This window comes from Lynx canadensis, chromosome B3 (assembly GCF_007474595.2).
Source record: "Lynx canadensis isolate LIC74 chromosome B3, mLynCan4.pri.v2, whole genome shotgun sequence".
NCBI lineage: Eukaryota > Metazoa > Chordata > Mammalia > Carnivora > Felidae > Lynx > Lynx canadensis.
The window spans coordinates 59,517,133-59,534,932 of NC_044308.2; the positions used below are offsets into that span (position 1 = coordinate 59,517,133).

The 17,800-nt window shown below is 41.0% G+C and overlaps 2 protein-coding genes across 2 annotated transcripts in view; one reads left to right on the forward strand and one right to left on the reverse strand.

Annotated features, from left to right (window-relative positions):
* ELL3 (elongation factor for RNA polymerase II 3) lies at positions 1-5,040 on the forward strand. The gene is made up of 11 exons (XM_030318314.2): positions 1-227; positions 488-523; positions 879-988; positions 1,102-1,303; positions 1,393-1,472; positions 1,610-1,685; positions 1,866-2,046; positions 2,129-2,171; positions 2,296-2,467; positions 2,885-2,929; positions 3,020-5,040. The coding sequence occupies exons 1-11, from the start codon at positions 96-98 to the stop codon at positions 3,128-3,130; spliced, it is 1,188 nt and encodes a 395-aa protein (XP_030174174.1). The 5' UTR covers positions 1-95; the 3' UTR covers positions 3,131-5,040.
* The window catches only part of PDIA3 (protein disulfide isomerase family A member 3), a 25,844-nt gene continuing 12,754 nt past the window's right edge, over positions 4,711-17,800 (reverse strand). The window contains exons 4-13 of the mRNA XM_030318312.2: positions 14,477-14,584; positions 13,162-13,291; positions 9,396-9,512; positions 8,980-9,105; positions 8,188-8,370; positions 7,293-7,401; positions 6,354-6,482; positions 5,739-5,818; positions 5,362-5,419; positions 4,711-5,152 (exon numbers count right to left, since the gene is read on the reverse strand). Of these exons, the coding sequence (XP_030174172.1) occupies positions 5,039-5,152; positions 5,362-5,419; positions 5,739-5,818; positions 6,354-6,482; positions 7,293-7,401; positions 8,188-8,370; positions 8,980-9,105; positions 9,396-9,512; positions 13,162-13,291; positions 14,477-14,584 (1,154 nt within the window). The 3' untranslated portion in view covers positions 4,711-5,038. The remainder of the gene's footprint in view (positions 5,153-5,361; positions 5,420-5,738; positions 5,819-6,353; positions 6,483-7,292; positions 7,402-8,187; positions 8,371-8,979; positions 9,106-9,395; positions 9,513-13,161; positions 13,292-14,476; positions 14,585-17,800) is intronic.

A 17,800-nucleotide genomic window follows, 5' to 3' on the forward strand; every position in this document is an offset into this window, starting at 1 on the left:
GCTACCAGGAGTGCCAGCCTAGCCCTGTACAGCAGAAGTGGTGGTAGTCGCCTTTGCCCTTGGTTCTTGTTCTGCTTGCGCTCGACCTCGCAGCCATGGAGGCACCCCAGGAGCTTCTGAGTGGGAAGCTCCAACTCCGCTTCACCCCCGCTGCCGGGACCAGCCTCCTGATGCTCAGGCTGAACGACGCAGCGTTGCGGGCGCTGCAAGAGTGTCGGCGGCAACAGGTGCGGCGGACCCCAGGGCCCCATCTTTCCTAGCCTCTCTCTCTACCTCTCGGGATCTCGGGCCTCAGCCGGCGACCCTGGCGAAGGGACCTGGGGTTTGGGGAGTGGCATCCGTAGGTTCTGATCTTCCCACCTCTCCAAGTGAAGCCCGAGAGGCAGGTGTCTATCCCCCCACCCCCCACCTCCACCCCGGGCACCTGACGCTGGATCCTGGGAATGCCACTTCACCTGCGCTCAGCTCGCATCTGCTCTCCCCGCAGGTTCGGCCAGTGATCGCTTTCCAAGGCAACCGAGGGGTAAGTAAGGGCCTAGGTTGTGTGAAAGAGGTGGGGTGCGGGGAGAACAGAAGTAGGCTTTGGGCAGGTGCGGCCAAGGCGGGAAGGCTGACAGCAGTCACCGTCTGAGGAAGTTCAGAGAACTGAACTCCGAGTGGGGCGGAGGGGCCTGCTGGGGTTGTGGTCCCAGGAGGCTGCGGTTGAGGAGACTGTGTCGTCTCATTCTCCTGGGGGACTCAAGCCCAGCTGCACCTGGTGTACTAACGAGCCCCGTGGGACCCATCTTCAATCTTAGGGCTGGCTAAGGGAAGAATGGCAATGGAAGCAGGGGGAGGGGCTGACTTCATGGGGCTTATGGTTCTCCTTTTGCCTCTAGTATCTAAGGTTCCCAGGACCTGGCTGGTCCTGCCTCTTCTCCTTCATAGTGTCCCAGTGTGGCCAAGAGGGCCCTGGTGGCTTGGACCTTGTGTACCAACGCTTAGGCAGGTAAGGGGGAACCGGTAGCAGGTAAAAAGGGTTTGTGGAAAGTTGGGGAGGCTGATTCCAGAGGTACTTAAAAGTCCACCCTCCTGGGATTTTTTTCCACCACCCCTTTCCAGATCTGGGCCTAACCACCTCCACTGCCTGGGCCCACTCAGGGAACGCCTCACTATTTGGGCAGCCATGGATTCCATCCCTGCCCCATCTTCAGTTCAGAGACACGACCTAACTGACAGTGCCAGAGATCCTGAGAGTTGGCAGAACGTAGGAGACTATTCTGAGGAAGACACAGTTTCACAGCCACAAATGGCACTAAAAGAGGTGAGGCCACAAACTGCAGGTAGCTGGAATAAGGTGGGGCACAGCCTGAAGCCCAGAGAGCCAAGTGCCCCTGCCACTTTCCCTGCCAGGTACCAGATCCACTGGCAAGCAGCCAAAGACAGTCACTCCCAGGATCCTCAGAGGAACACATGGCACAGTGGGAAGTGAGGTACCTGGGGCAGGGTGGGACTAACCTGGGAATCTCTGGAATTGCCTTTCTTTCTAATCTCCACTCTAAATGCTTTAATAAGAGATCTAGCCCTACCTTGGCCTTCATCTCTCTCATTCCCTCTTCAAATATCCTAGAAACCAGACCCATCTTCCAAACAGAGAACCTGATCAGGCACTGCCTTCCTCAGCTAGCCAGAAACATTCGGACAAGGTGAGTTGTCCAGGGATTTTAGCAGCGGATTTTCCAAGAGATCTTTGTTCGATCAGGCTAAATTTTAAAATTAGGAGCCTTTATTCTGATGCTCCCAGAGTTCATTCTATGAAATTAATTTTCAAAAGAAGTGCAGAATACACCTCTGGCTTACTGTTTATGTGACATTTTCCCCAATAGAAGCGCCCAGCACCTGCAACCACTAGAAAACTAAAAGAAAAGAGGCTCAGAACCCTGCCTTTAGCTCCAAGTCCCCTACAAGCACTGCCCAGTGAGGACCTGCAAGAGGGAGATTGGGAGCAAGAAGATAAAGATGAAGACATGGGCTCCAGGCTGGAACACAGTCCCTCAGTTCCAGCAGGTGAGTTAAATGAGAGAAGGGCAAAACTGCTCTAGTTGGAAAAACACCTAATCACTTTTCTGTCCTTTTGCTTCCTTCCTAGATTCTGAATCCCCAAGCCCTGAAGAAGTACCAGATTATCTCCTGTGAGTCCCCTGCTACTTCCAATTTTATCAAGCCTTGTACATAGGAGATATTAAGATAAACTTCCTGTGACCTAGAAGCTTTTAGGGGCAATGAAATTAAAGGTGACAATTCTGCTCCTGGCAGGCAATACACAGCCATCCACAGTGCAGAGCAGCAACATGCTTATGAGCAGGACTTTGAGATGGATTATACTGAATACCGCATCCTCCATGCTCGTGTTGGGGCTGCAAGCCAAAGGTTCAGAGAGCTGGGAGCGGAGATCAAGAGAGTTCAGCAAGGAACTCCAGAACATAAGGTAAGGACTGGACCCAAGCTGACTTTCTAGCCTTACTGGCCATAAACTCCCTGCTAATTTGCTCAGAAGACTGGTAACCAAAGTGGCAAGCCAAGTCTGTTTTGAGAAAAAGTAATCTCTATCATTTGATAGAATGAGATGGGAAGTTATTGCTCTCCCTTCAGAAAACTGGAGTTCTTGGGGCATCTGGGCGGCTCAGTCACTTAAGTGTCCAACTTCAGCTCAGGTCACGATCTCATAGTTTTTGGGTTTGAGTCCCTCCTCAGGCTCTGTACAGACAGTGCAGAGCCTGCTTGGGATTCTCTCTCTGCCCCTCTCCCACTTTCTCTCTCAAAATAAGTAAGCTTAAAAAAAGAAAAGAAAGAAAACAGTTTTTTCTCAAGGTTCAACTTGGTGCTAGCATTTTCTTTGTTTCAGGTGCTGGAAGAAAAAATAGTCCAGGAATATAAGAAGTTCAGGAAGGTAAGATAAGGTCTGGGAATGGTAGCAAGAAGGTAGAAATGGTAGTTTTTTTTTGTTTTTTTTTTTGATGTGGATGCTTTTTCTTTGCAGCGGTATCCAGGTTACAGGGAAGAAAAGCGTCGCTGTGAGTACCTGCATCAGAAATTGTCCCACATTAAAGGTCTCATCCTGGAGTTTGAGGAAAAAAACAGGGGCAGCTGAAGCTATCAGAAGGCTCTTTACCCTCTCTCTGCTCAGTGAGATATGAAGGAACAAAGCAACTATAAACTGCAGAGTGCAATTGTCTGCTCTTCTTATTGCTGAGTCCATGGTGGCAAGTACGAGAGCTCTTCTATTCTCTTTAAGATTTCACTTTCATTGTTGTTGCATTTTACTTTTTAGGATGTGGGCACAGTTCCAAGATTCCACAACTGTGCCCAGGAGACTAGGAAGAGTAGCAGAGGCTTGGCTTCTTCATCTTTAGTTCAGCCAAGTCATTTTCAAATCCTGAGAAATGACACCATTCCCAGGACAAGATACCTTGAGAACATTAGAATTTAGCCTGGTAGCCTCCCTAAAGCAACAGTAGAGAGAACTTTTGGTAACAGAGCTAAAAGAACTTGTAATACACCTGGATATAATGGGAAAGGGCTTAGTTGTTCCCCATGTACTAAAAGTAAATTCTTTTACAAACATGGCTAAAAAATGAAAACTGATTGCTTCTGTGTCCTCTGTATAAGTTTGCATGCTTTCCTTAAACTCTTCAAGGCAATAGTTATTACCCACGACTATCTATTTGTACCATTTCTTGGGTGCTCTGAAAAATTAGATCCCCAGATCCCAGCCCAGGTCTTATGTATTAGACTCTTCAAGGTTATGGTTAGGCATCTTTACTTTTCCAAAGCACTAAGGATGATCTTGCTATAAATTTTGCTATTAAGTCTCTATCAAATCCATCTTATAATTGGCAGCTAGAGATTACAACAGGAATAAAGTTCTCTTTTTCAAACCATAGAGGTTGAGGATCATCTACAAATAGGGCTCCTATCTGGAATTATCTAGTACTAAAAACTTTAAATACAGATAGGATTTGGATTTACCCAGAAAACAGGGAAATTCATTTGAACAAAAGATCATGTCAGTCCTATCCCTTTTGTTCCCCACTGTTGCAGAAGAAAGTGGATGCTTCATTCACAACCAGGAATGATATGCCTTTCCCAGTTCCACTGGAGAAGGAAGTTAATGGGCCACACCTGGGCTGTGGGGGAGAGAGGTGCACCCAACAGTGTCAGCAATTCCTGAAACAACTTGGATGGAACCCCAACCTGATGCCACACCCATACAGGGCATTTTTGGGCAGAGACTAGCCTTGGGAGGTATAAACATGCTCAGTTGTATGACAAGGGTAAACAGTAACCCATCCTTAGGGTATGGGCAGGGCCTGAAACAGACCCAACAAAAAAAGTCCCTCACCTGTTGTAGTCATCAGGCCAGGGGCCTGGGCAATAAACATGTAAAGACAGAAAATGACGAAAGGTAGAATGGATTTATAGGTGATGACTATGGACCTAGTTAGCTGGTCTATAGCAGCACTGACCTATATGGTAAGCCAGTAGCTCTAGGTGTGAATATTGAAATCAATGAAATTTTAAAATGTAGTTCTTAGTTACATTTCAAATGTTCAGTAACTACCTGTGTTAGACAATGAAAATTATGGAACATTGCCAAGATTCCAGAAAATTCTATTGGGACAGTGCTGATCTAGAAAATCTTTGGTTCCCTATCTCCTGGAAAAAAGACAGTTTAAAGGGGGCTCATTTATTGTCACTGTTCCAAATGTACAAAAAAAATTAGAAAATAACCCCCCAACTCAATCCCCCCCACCCCCACAACATTACCCCCAACACAAATAATTTTTCCCAAAACCACAAACATCAACTGGTCCTGGTATTTCCATAAACAGTGCAGCTAAGAAACAGTTTAGAGAAAATTTAACGGGATTCAGATTATATCCATTCTGTCCTCTCTGCCCTGAGAGTAATAATCCCATATGGGTCCCAGTCCTCCCCAATGGTTTTCCCATCTCTGGTGGAAGAGTCCTTTTACAAAGTGGCATGTTTGGCTGCTGCTTTAGAGATCCTCCTGTGCCTTCTTCTTCTTCTTGGCTTTTTCTTCTTGAATTATAGGGGGGTTTGTTGCCTCTCGCTGTAGATAGCTAATAAAATCACTTAATTCACGGCCACCCTGAAAACAGAAAGATTACTCTGAAAATTTAACCTTTTAAAGAACCCTGGATTTTTTTTCCCCAATAGGAAGACTTTTGAGTTTATAAAAGCACGTTAGCAACCACATACATTGACTATGAAATTGAAGTTTCCAGTTAAGTAAAATTTAAAGAACTGAATATGTATGTGTATGTGTGTATCTGTGGGGAGATGAGACAACGCACTTACTTCGTATTTCTTTGGGTTTAGCTTCTTGTTGGCTGGAGAGAAGTAGATGGTAGGAAAACTGGGTAAAAAAAAAAAAAAAAGTGAACTCATTTTCAGATTCCAGGGTAAGTCCAACATATACTTCCCCAATAACTTTCTGGGAATAACTTCTCTTCGTGATTTCTATTTCTGACCAGATACCACTCTCTATCAGTGCTCACAAATCTGTGGCAGTCATGTGGACCCTTGCAGCAGAACTCTAAGCCAAAAAGGCATCTGGTTCCATGTTCAAGTGCAGTGAGGGATCCACTCCCTAAACTATGCCCAATAAATGGTTTGCAAGCTTACTTTTTCCTATCAATTGCCTAGACACTTTTATTAGCTTTTAATCTACTTACCCTCTGACTTCATATGGAGAAGGCACATCATTGGCTGTAGCATCCATCTTGGCTATGATAATATTTGGGTCTTTTCTGAGCTGTTAATAAAAAAGGTTAAAACTTTAAAGTTTCTGGTGACCAAGGGACACTTAGTCAAATCAACACTTAAAATAACCTCATTTTTAAACACCTGGATAAGTTCTGCTCCAGTAGGAAGTGTAGTGACACTTTACATAATATCTAGCTTTCCAAAGGCATCCCTTTTCTCTCTTGGTTTCTACATATTAAGACTCTGTTTATAGCTACCTTCAAAATTACCTGACTTCCATAAGACATTACAAGGGAAACATAATGGATTCATACACGCCATTACCAAAAGTCAGAAGCCTGGATACTTTTAACCACAATCTAGATTGAGTCTGAGGAGTGGAATATCAAAAACAGGTATCTGAGGCACTGCACAGGCTAGAGACACTAGCGGGTCAGCCAGGAGAAAATAAAGAGTAGACAGCTGAAAAAAAAAAAAAATCTACCAGGACACAGGTACTGAATTAATTAGGGTAACTAGCCAATGCTGAATTATGTGTCAACTTCCAACTCAAAATTTATCTTCAGAATATGGTTCAGACTTACCTTCTCTCCCAGTTCTTTATACTTAGGCTCCAGATTCTTACAGTGACCACACCAAGGAGCGTAAAATTCAATCAGCACATCTTTATTTTCATCATTCACTATTTCATCAAAATTCTCTGCTACCACTACCTGGAATACACCAAAGATTCTCTAGTTGGTAAGGCAAGATGAAGAATAAAAATTCACCACATGCTGTATTTGTTTCTGCACCTAAACCCTATCAAAATGTGCTGTGTTGTCCCTGAAAATATGTCATTGAAACCCAAATAGCATCTACAGACTATATTAAAGATGTTTCTGACCATTTTCCAGAAACAAACTCATTCCCAGGTCTGTCACCTGTCAAACTTTGTTCAGTAAGTCATAGGAAATAAGTGCTACCCAACCCTTCCTTAATCTCAAAGCAACAATCTCAAAACTATTCTTAGAGGTTAGCTTGCTCTACCCTGAAGAGTAACTTAGTTCTAATCTGAGGCACCTGGGTGACTCAGTCGGTTAAGTGTCTGACTCTGGATATCAGCTCAGGTCATAATCTCATGGCCATGAGCCTGAGCCTCGCATTGGGCTCCATGCTCAGTGGAGCTTGGGATTCTCTCTCTCCCTTTCTCTCTCTGCCGCTTCCCCACTTGTGCACATTCTCTCTCAAAATAAATTCTATGAAGATTTTATACTCTTGGCCCTTGAGCATCATGAGCTCTGCCAATGCTTATTTTATGACTCCGGGAGAGGAGGACAAACAAAACCAAAAACATGACAGCCAACAAGGTCTTCACTTAGACAAAGCATTTTTGGAATATGAGAAACGAAAAGAAGGGGCACCTGGATGGCTCAGTCGGTTAAGAAATGAGGAGAGTCAATTATATCTCAATAAAACTAAGATCGGGGGACAATGAGGAGAGGCAGCTGCTTAGAGCCTTGGTGAAGCTATGGGCACCTCACCTTTACTGGCCCTTCATTGCTCTCTGGGATGGGCTCAGACTTCAGGTATCTCTTCAGGTTGCCATCAAAATAATCCTGCAGGAATCTTTCAAGAGCCTTGCCATCACGTCTGCAATTGAAAGATAAGGGTCAGGTTTGTTAATCTTCTATTGAGAGGATTAAAAACAATTTTTTAGTTTCATATTCTAGCTCCAGTTTCAAGGTTAGAAACTGGAAGTTAAAAACAGGAGGACCTTATCTCTTAATATGCAGATCTACTGACTGAACAAAAAACCCAACCACCTCCTATATTTGTAGCATATTCTTTGTGAATCAGAAAGGTCAGAGATGGAAGAAAACACTGGTTTTCTGGAAAGTCGCTTCTGCAGAAGAACCAGGTCAGGTCTTTTTTGCTCTGAAAAATACCACCTATTTACAGTATCTTGTTTTACTGATTTCCTCACAAGGAAGACTTTTCTCTCCAAGTCTCAGAGAGTGAAAAGTCCTAATTTTCTGGGGTTTTAAGATATTTCCATTCCCTGAGTTCACTTTAGGCCAGTAAGTATTCAAAGAAGAAAAGACATTTTACAGGGATGAGAGGGGGTTGCAATGGTTTGAAATTACATCAATCTCAAAGAGACCATTCAATGTTCTCGATGTACTATTTTTAATGGCAAGGTAGAAACAATCATGTAAGTATTCCAAGCTGCCATCCTTTTGCTAATTTTCAGAATTTATTAAGGATTGTGATCCTTAAAGTCCCTAAAATTAACTAAGAAAAATGACAATCATACGTCTTGGCTAGAAGACCTATCTTCACATTCTAATGTTCTTCTTTATAAATTCTCAGTAGCGTAAAAGGCTTTACATTTCTTTGCAGAATCCACCCCCAAACCCACATTAACTTGTAACTCACGAGAACTCCTCCTGCATGACAAACTTCTCTCCTTTTGCAGTTCTGATAGCAACAACAGGAATATCTCCAGCAGTGCTTTCCAAGCCAAAATCAGAAAGTTCATGGCTAAAGGTTTTGCGGCTAGCTACAGCAAAGCTGAGTTTGTTTCCAGCATCTAGGAATTTCTTTGCTACCATCATCACTCTGTGGGAAATAAGACATATTTACACCAAGATTTATACCATGGTGGTAAACCACTTCTGAAATCAAGAAGCTAGAAACCAAAGACTAAATTTTACAGTCCACCAGCCCTCTGGAATCAGTCTAAACTACATTCTTGGCCACTGACACAGAATCATGGTACACTGTTAGGTCTTACTGAATTTCACTGCCAAACTGGTGGTACCAAATAGTCCATTCCCAATGAATCTTGTTATACTGTAATATAACTAAAATATTGCAGGCATAACGACTGATCTGAAAAGAAAATTTATAAGGGTAAAATGCTCTAAGAATCTTGATGGGCAAATAGGCACAATATTTTAAACAAATTCTAGATCACATTTGCATTTTTACTGGGAGGTTAGGAATCAACTATGTCACAGGCAAAGGAATACCTATGGAAGATACGCCCAACAGATTATGTAAATAGTTTATGTTATTTGTCCTTAACAGCTTCAAATGTGGTTTTCGGGAGCCAACTCCTCCCATTCTAACTGGCTGTGACATCATACACTGTAAGAGGATACTTAGAAGAAAGTGTTTACATATTAGGCAAACTTGTTTATGAAAGGGAAAAATTATCCTTATTACCTGTTTCTCCAGTAGTTGGAACCTTTGGCATTCTTTTCATAGTCCACATCATAGTAAGCCACAAGTAAGTCCTTCCCCTGCATCAAATCTTTATTGTCTTCTGTCATGTGAGGGCAGATACCAAAACTGAAATAAATAATCCATTATCAAATCTGGCAGGTTCAGCTAGGTTATGGAATTATCACAAAGTAACTGATAGCACTTAGAAAAGCAAAAGAAAATTCAACATAAAGAAAAGTACAGAACAATATACCCTCTAAGAGTTCTAGGTTCCACACATTACTGCTTTAATATAAACTTCAACTATTATTGTTCAATCCTTTGAATGAGGCTATTTAATCCAAAACGTGGGTCTGCTTAATAAGTGAGGTAAGCAAACTAAAATGAAGCCAAGAAATCCCAACCAAGGTACTCACATGTTTTCTTGGATAAATTTTTTAATCTTGCCACTGGTCATTTTCTGTTCTACATATGCCACAGTCTTGTCCTCAAATTTGTTCATCAGATGTGAAGGACGGAACAAGGTGATACCCCTTAAAAAGAAGGTATTAGTAGGTAGGCAGCAGGAGAACAGTCTTCAATCTTTTATTTAAAGCTCAGACCATCTACTCTTGCTGCTTTTACTGTCACCATTTAAGCACATAAGGACTCTTTTCTGGGACCACAGACTTGGCAACATGACCACAGACTTGGCTAACCACCTTAATCTCAAGTGCAATAATTGGATATAGTTTAATAAACCTTGAGTTGGAAAGTTAGGAGACTGTGGTTCTACTTCTAGCCCCACCATGACCAATGGAATCCTTTTGGGCTTCAGTTTTTCCATCAATGCAAAAAGGGATTTAAGGGGGTTAGAGTAAAGGATTAATTTCCAAACCTTTAAAAATAGTAACAGAACCCAACTTACCCCCAAATTCCAAGATACACAATAAAGCAGAGCTTGCTCTTACTGGAAGATAACTTGCCCTGCTTTCCCACATAGAGAATTATTTCACTACAGAAAATACCTTTAAGATTCCTTCCAGCTGAAAAATTCCAAAGGTGGGTATATGATTATAAGTAATGTTTAGCTTGAGTTCATCCTGTCCTAGACTTCTCTATCCCAATAAACAAAGTTTTACCAATTTTTTTCTTGCTGGTACTATTTTGCCCCTCTACCTAAACCAGCTTTCCTCACTCCACTGAACACTTGAAACAAATTCCTTCTTTAATTTCTAAGCTTGTTCAGCTAAAACTAAACCCCAATTTGGTCTGAGTCACAGGTTTATATCAAGTATCACCTTTCCCAGAAAATACCACTATTTTAACTACTAATCTCTCACCTCTAGGTTCACCGTCATTCATTCCTCCTCTCCACGCTGCACGTACACCCACACAGAATTTTATCACTTGTTTTTGGCTAGGTGTCAGCACCTTTATTAGAATTTTTTTTTTTTTAATGTTTATTTTTGAGACAGAGAGAGAGAGAGAGAGAGACAGAGTGCAAGCAGGGTAGGGGCAGAGAGAGGGAGACACAGAATCTGAAGCAGGCTCCAAGCTGTGAGCTGTCAGCACAGAGCCCAACACAAGGCTCGAACTCACAAACCACAAGATCATGACCTGAACCGAAGTCAGATACTTAACTAAGCCACCCAGGCACCCCTAGGTGTCAGCACCTTTAATTCCTTATATCCCACTCTCACTCTTCCAGTATTAACCACAGACTTTATGTTAATTAAAACACAGGCATTTTATAGCACACAGGGAAACTACATAACAAAAGGGAACCTAATACAAACATGCTGGGCAAACAAAAATGTGAACAGGGCTAAAATTTGTTTTTTTTTAGTGTAGTTACAAACTTCAGAGCAGTTATTCCCCCCAAAATAGAAATCCAACAGTTCCAAATACACTCTTTAATGATGTTATGACCTTGGTGTACACCTGATGACCTTAAGACCCCTTTCAAAAAAAATTTTTTTTTTTCAACGTTTATTTATTTTTGGGACAGAGAGAGACAGAGCATGAACGGGGGAGGGGCAGAGAGAGAGGGAGACACAGAGTCGGAAACAGGCTCCAGGCTCTGAGCCATCAGCCCAGAGCCCGACGCGGGGCTCGAACTCACGGACCGCGAGATCGTGACCTGGCTGAAGTCGGACGCTTAACCGACTGCGCCACCCAGGCCCCCCAAGACCCCTTTCATGTAAGGTCTTCTCAGTAAGACTTTTAATCAGAAGCTGATAGGCCACTTTAAAGGCAGCCACAATAAATACATCTATGGTTAACAGACTAATGGGTGAAGTGCTTAATGACCCACAGGTGGCTCCACATTCATTTACAGACCTGGTATGTCTTAATCTAGAAGTCAGTCAAGCTTACAACTTTGCATCTAGACTTTCTAGGTTCAAATCCTAGTTCTGACATTTACCTACTGTGAAGCTAGGGAAATTAACCTCTTTGAATACTTTCTCCTCTATAAAATGAGGATAATAACAGATGTGTCTCACCAGTTGTTAGGAAGATTAAGTGAGTTAACAGTAAATGGCACATAGTAAACACTACATAGTTTGTTAAATATAAATCAATAACACTAGCTCTTGGCACACCTTTCTTCTTTATATGCTCACCCTGAGTGATATCTTCTAGTCTCATGGTTTCAGTAATTATTTACGTGTGCTTGATCCATAAATGTTTATCTCTAGTTCAGAACCTTTCCTGAATTCTAGTCTCAATCATCCAATTGTCTACTGGATCTTCACTACATGGTTGTCTCAAAAACGTCACACTTACTGTGCCAAAAGGAACTCATCATCATTCCCTTCATATTTAAATTTGTTACTATTCATCTTTCCTAGCTCGATGATAACTATGGTTGACCCAGTCATCCAAGTTTTTAAAAACCTAGACTCAACTCTAGATTTTCCTCTTTTCACACATGGCTAGGGACTAAATCCTATTGTTTATATTTTCTATACTCTCTCCTTCTTCTTCATGACCCTTATGCTGCCTTAATTTAGTCTCTTAGAGATCACACTTAGTTTAGACTCTAACTCCCTTGCCATTTCTCCCCCTTCAAACCATCATCACATGGGTTCCAGCAACTTTTCTTCTGAAATACAAAATCACATTACTCACCAGCTCAAAGCCTTTAATGGCTCTGAAATTCTAAAAGATAAAATCAAAATTCTTTTGTGTGTACTTGGGGCACATGGGTGGCCCAGTTGGTTAAGCATTCAACTTCGGCTCAGGTCATGATCCTGCAGTTCTTGAGTTTGAGCCCCGCATCAGGCTCTGTGCTGACAGCTCAGAGCCTGGAGCCTGCTTCAGATTCTGTGTCTCCCTCTCTCTCTGCCCCTCCCCCACTTGCATTATGCCTCTCTCAAAAATAAAAAATAAACAGTAAAAAAAATTGTTTTTAATTCTTTTGTATGCATTTCCAAAGTCTTCTATAATTTGGTTTCTGATCTTTCACTATGACATCATTTACAAACGATACTCCAGCAGTACTACAGATCTCAACATTCCTAAATTATTTCATTACCTGGGGCCTTCATTCCTGCTGCTCTATCTGGTATAAATTTTTCTTTAAATCTAGAATAATTTTTATTCCAACTGCCAAAACTTATCTTTCAAAATATACCTCAAGAATTATGTCCTCTAAGAAGTTTTTTCTTTTCCTTTTCTTAAAAGTTTATTCATTCATTCGTTCATTCATTTATTTAGAGAGGGAGAAGGAGGGGTGAAAGGGAATGGGAAAGGACAGAGAGAGGGAGAGAGAGAATCCCAAGCAGTATCCACACTGTCAGCGCAGAGCCCAACCCAGGGCTCAGTCTCACGGACTGTGAGATCATGACCTGAGCTGAAATCAAGAGCAAGATGCTTAACCAACTGAGCCACTCAGGTTCCCCAGAAGTTTTTTCTGATACTACTCCCCACCATCAAAGAAAAAAAATCACTCCCTCTGTTCTTCCCACATGCCCTGAATATGTCTATAACACTTGACACTTGCCCACTTGACACTTACATTTTTTACATATTCACTGTCTCCCTCTACTAGATGGACCTCAAAGGCAGCAATAGTTTCTAGCAGTTGGCTTAATGCCTAGCAAGTGTTCAGTAAATCTTTTGGGCCTAAAAATCACCAGTTCACACAATTAGTATTTGGTACAGAAATCTACAAAGATAGTCAACTCAGTCACTTACTCTCCATTATCATCATATTTGTTCACCAGAGACTCCACATTGGTGTGTGCAAATCGGTAGTTATCCCTCAAGTTGCTGGCTGCTTTTAGAAACTCAGAGTGAGCATCACTGAATAAATCCTTGAAAAAACCTGTACAAAAAGTGTCAAACACCAGGAAGAAACAGTATTGAAACATATTCAAACTTAAAAATTTTTTTTCATAACCTTAATTCTATTTACAAATAAGCCAAGTGAGATAGACAAGAGGACTAGGCCTGCTTTGCCATGACTACCTAGGATATTTGACAAAATAACTTAAGAGAATTTTCCCCCTACCCTTTAAAAAATTTTTGTCCAAGGGAGTCAAGGGAGAGAATTTGTCAGAGTTCAGGTCTTATTATTATTATTTTTTAATGTTTATTTTTGAGAGAGACAGAGCACAAACAGAGGAGGGGCAGAGAGAGAGGAAGACAGAAGCCGAAGCAGGCTGCAGGCTCTGAGCTGTCAGCACAGAGCCCGATGTGGGGCTCGAACCCATGAACTGTGATATCATGACCTGAGCTGAAGTCAGATGCTCAACCGACTAAGCACCCAGGCACCCCAAAAAACCTACCTGTTTCTTAAATGTCTGCTTATAGTTAACGCTTTGGAAATATACAGAATCAGTAATATCTAGACGGTAAGAAGTAGCTTTTAATCAAATTTAAATTATAAACCATCTTCTACTGCCAGAAAGTTAAGTTTTATTATAATAAGACTGAGAGAAGCACAGTTATATGTTTAAATTCATTTTTTAAGTCAAATGTATTACACATTAATTTAAAACAAAACAAAGAACACTCCAGATGTAGAATGTGTTTAGTTCGTTCAAGTTGTTTTAAGGATAAAATGAGATACCACAACACCTGAGAAAACAAAGGTTGCTGTATAAATATACACAGATCCTAGCAATTTAATCTCAAGAACTAAATAAATCCCCTACTACTGTGAAAACAGGTTTATTATTTACTAGTGTCCTCCCACCTTAAAACATTATTTTCACTCTTAACTACTCTATTGAGTTTAAATCTCAGAATTTGAGATGTTATAGAAAAAGGTGTTTTCCTATTTTGGGTGTTTAATTGAAATTAAATCTTTATTTGTAAGAACACAAAGCCACTCAAATAAAACCAATTTTTTCCACATTATAGTGATGCTGACCTAAATCTATGAGGTGTTTTTCAAGTGCCCTTGAGGTTTCCTAAACTGTTTTCACTTTGTCGTTTACTCAGATATTAGAGGGTTTTTGAAACCGAGTTGATGATTTTGTTGTATAATCAAATATTTGCTACTTACCCACCACAGAAGCATCTTTATCACTAATGAACTTCTCAAATTCTTCCTCAGTCCTGAGAGGAACAGAAGCTGGTCCAGCCTGCTTCTTCAGGTGGCTGACAATTCCATCTTAAAAGATAAGACGAAAGATTATACCAACACAAATTTCTAATTTTTGAGAAGGCAATCATTCACATATTCAAAGTTCAAAAAGAGGGAGCCTGGCCAGACAGAGAAGCATGCGATTCTTGACCTCAGGGCTTGGGGCACCTGGGTCGCTCAGTCAGTTGAGTGTCCAACTTCAGATCAGGTCATGATCTCACGGTTCGTGAGTTTGAGCCCCACGTTGGGCTCACTGCTGTCAGTGCAAAGCCCACTTCGGATTCCCTGTTCCCCTGCCACCCCTGCTTGTACTCTCTCTCTCAAAATAAGTAAAACATTCAAAAAAATAAATTAAAAAAATATTTTAATAAAAAGATAAAATCTTTAAAAAAAGTTCAAAAGGATACACAATGAAAAGTTTTCTTCCTTTGTCTTTAGTTACCCAGTTTCCTCCCTATAGGATGTTTCAGTTTTTTGTCTATATATTATGCATAAACAAGCAATTACATATTTTTTCTTTCTTTTCTCCCCAAATGGCAGCATATGCATAGGCTCTTTTGTATTTTCTTGTCATTTAATATAATTTAAAGATAATTTATGCCAAAATACATAAAAAGCTAGCTACCTCAGTCTTTTTTATAGCTGTGTAGAGTTTCACTGCATGGATGTACTATAATTTATTTTACTAGACACAAATGATAGACATTTGTTTCCAGTTTCTTGCTGTTATAAGTGATCCTGCAATAAACAACCTTGTATTAATGTCACTTTGCACATGATTGAATAGATCTGTAGGTTAAATTCCTAGAAGCAGATTCACTGGATCAAAGAGCACATGAATTTATAATGGTTAAACTACCCCCTCAAAGAGACTGTACGTATTTATAGCCCGTACCCAGAATGTATTGGATGTATTAGTGTTTTATAACAGTAAATCTAACGTTGCCTTTGTCGATGTTATTCACTCTGCCTAGAACATTCTTTCCCCAGATATCCTCCTGGCTCCCTTTCTCATCTCCTTTAGGTCTTTACTCAAATGTCATCTTCTCAATGATGCTCTCCCTGATCATCCCATTGTAAACTAAAACCTATTCAACCTCCAACACTCCTAAACTCCTGTCCCTGGCTTTATATTTCTCTACAGCACCTTTTACCCATCTAATTAATACTCTGTCCTTATTATTTTCATCTATCTCTCCCCACTACAAAGTAAATTCCAAATGCATAAGGATGCTTGTCTGTTTTGCTCAGTGATATATACCTAGCTCTAGGATAACTTAGCAGTTAAGTCTGAGAAACATCCACTTTGCAAATAAAGTAAGCAAATATCTCTTATTCTCAAGTAGCAGAGTCACTTGTAGCCTTACATTTTAAAGGCAGAAAATGCAAAAAAACAAAAACAAAACAAAAACCAAGCAGAAGATGCAGTGACTTGGCTAGCCTGTGTAAGAGTTTAACTATATATAGGTGAAATTATCCCATGTATAGGATCCACCTACACCACACTTCCCTACTGAGGTGAAATGGGCTAGATAAGTAAAACAGTTTAGAAAACACAAAAAAATCATCTTATCCCTTAAGCCTAGTTGACAGACCATTAATCTACTTTCTTCTGGGGTCCATTAAAACCATTCATAGGCTCACAATGCCCAGAGGCTAAACAGGCAGTGCTCCTCCTCCATAATATTCTACCTCTTGAACCTCCTTTCTCTTCTTCCCTTTTTTTTTCTAATTTTTTTTCTTTTTTTTTTTTTTTTAAACATTTATTTATTTTTGAGACAGAGACACAGCATGAGCAGGGGAGGGTCAGAGAGAGAGGGAGACACAGAATCTGAAACAGGCTCCAGGCTCTGAGCTGTCAGCACAGAGCCCAACGCGGGGCTCGAACTCAACGGACCGCGAGATCATGACCTGAGCTGAAGTCGGCCGCTTAACCGACTGAGCCACCCAGGTGCCCCTTTTTTCTAATTTTTTTTAGTGTTTATTTATTTTCGAGAGAGACAGGGACAGAATGTGAGTGGGTTAGGGGCAGAGAGAGGGAGACACAGAGAGAGCTGTCAGCACAGAGCCTGATGCGGGGATAGAACTCACAAACTGTGAGATCGTGACCTGAGCCTAAGTCGGATGCTCAACCACTGAGCCACCCAGGCACCCCTCACCCCCTTTCTCTTCTAAGTACTCTCTTCTAAGTACTGAGACACTACACTGTTTAACCCTTTCAATACAAAATAGTCTGTATTTTTTCTGTTTTTTCCTTCTCTTTCCAGTCACAGACTTTTTTGTCCCTTTTAAATGTTTTCCTCAACTCACATAGGAGGGGTTGCATCAAAAGATTAATTGAAATTGAATATATTTATTTAGCCTTCAAGAGGATCATTATTACTACATCATGATATAAATTATAAAGAACATTAACCTGGGGCTATGATGAGAAATGTTACTTTTCTCCTAAGAATTTAAAATTCTTTGGAAGGTAAAATGGGAGTACGGAGCAACCACATTAAGCAGGAGAGCAAAGAGCATAATTTGTAGAGGAGTACATGAACAAGTAATAAATTCTAAGTACCAAACATCTGACCTCCTAGTCAGATCCTGAGAAATTCTCAAATTTAAGAAATCTAGGTTATAGCCCAAATGAGAATAGCTGACCAGTGGCAGTCTAATTGGGTTCACTTATAACTTAGTTAGGACCTGTTCAAGTTCACAAAAACATTTCAATATTTCTAACTGCAAATTCTACCCTAAATTAAGTGAATAAAATCTGAAAGGTAGCATGGATTCTTTGTTAACACTTTTTACCTCAGGAAAAAATTTTTGTTTCCTTCTGTGCTTAGACATACCAAATTTAAAGTGTTAGCTAAATGACCTCAGTTGAGGGGCGCCTGGGTGGCTCAGCTGGTTAAGCGTCCGACTTCGGCTCAGGTCATGATCTCACGGTCCGTGAGTTCGAGCCCTGTGTCAGGCTCTGTGCTGACAGCTCAGAGCCTGGAGCCTGCTTCAGATTCTGTGTCTCCCTCTCTCTCTGACCCTCCCCCATTCATGCTCTGTCTCTCTGTCTCAAAAATAAATAAACATTAAAAAAAAAATTAAAAAAAAATGACCTCAGTTGAGCTGAAATATTTACTCATGCATTCAACAAAGAGTTACTGAGTATCTACTAGATGTGAGAAAACTTAGGTGCTGAAGACAAAGTAGTAAATAAACAAAGGTCTCTGCTTTCCTGGAGCTTACAGTGTAAGTAAA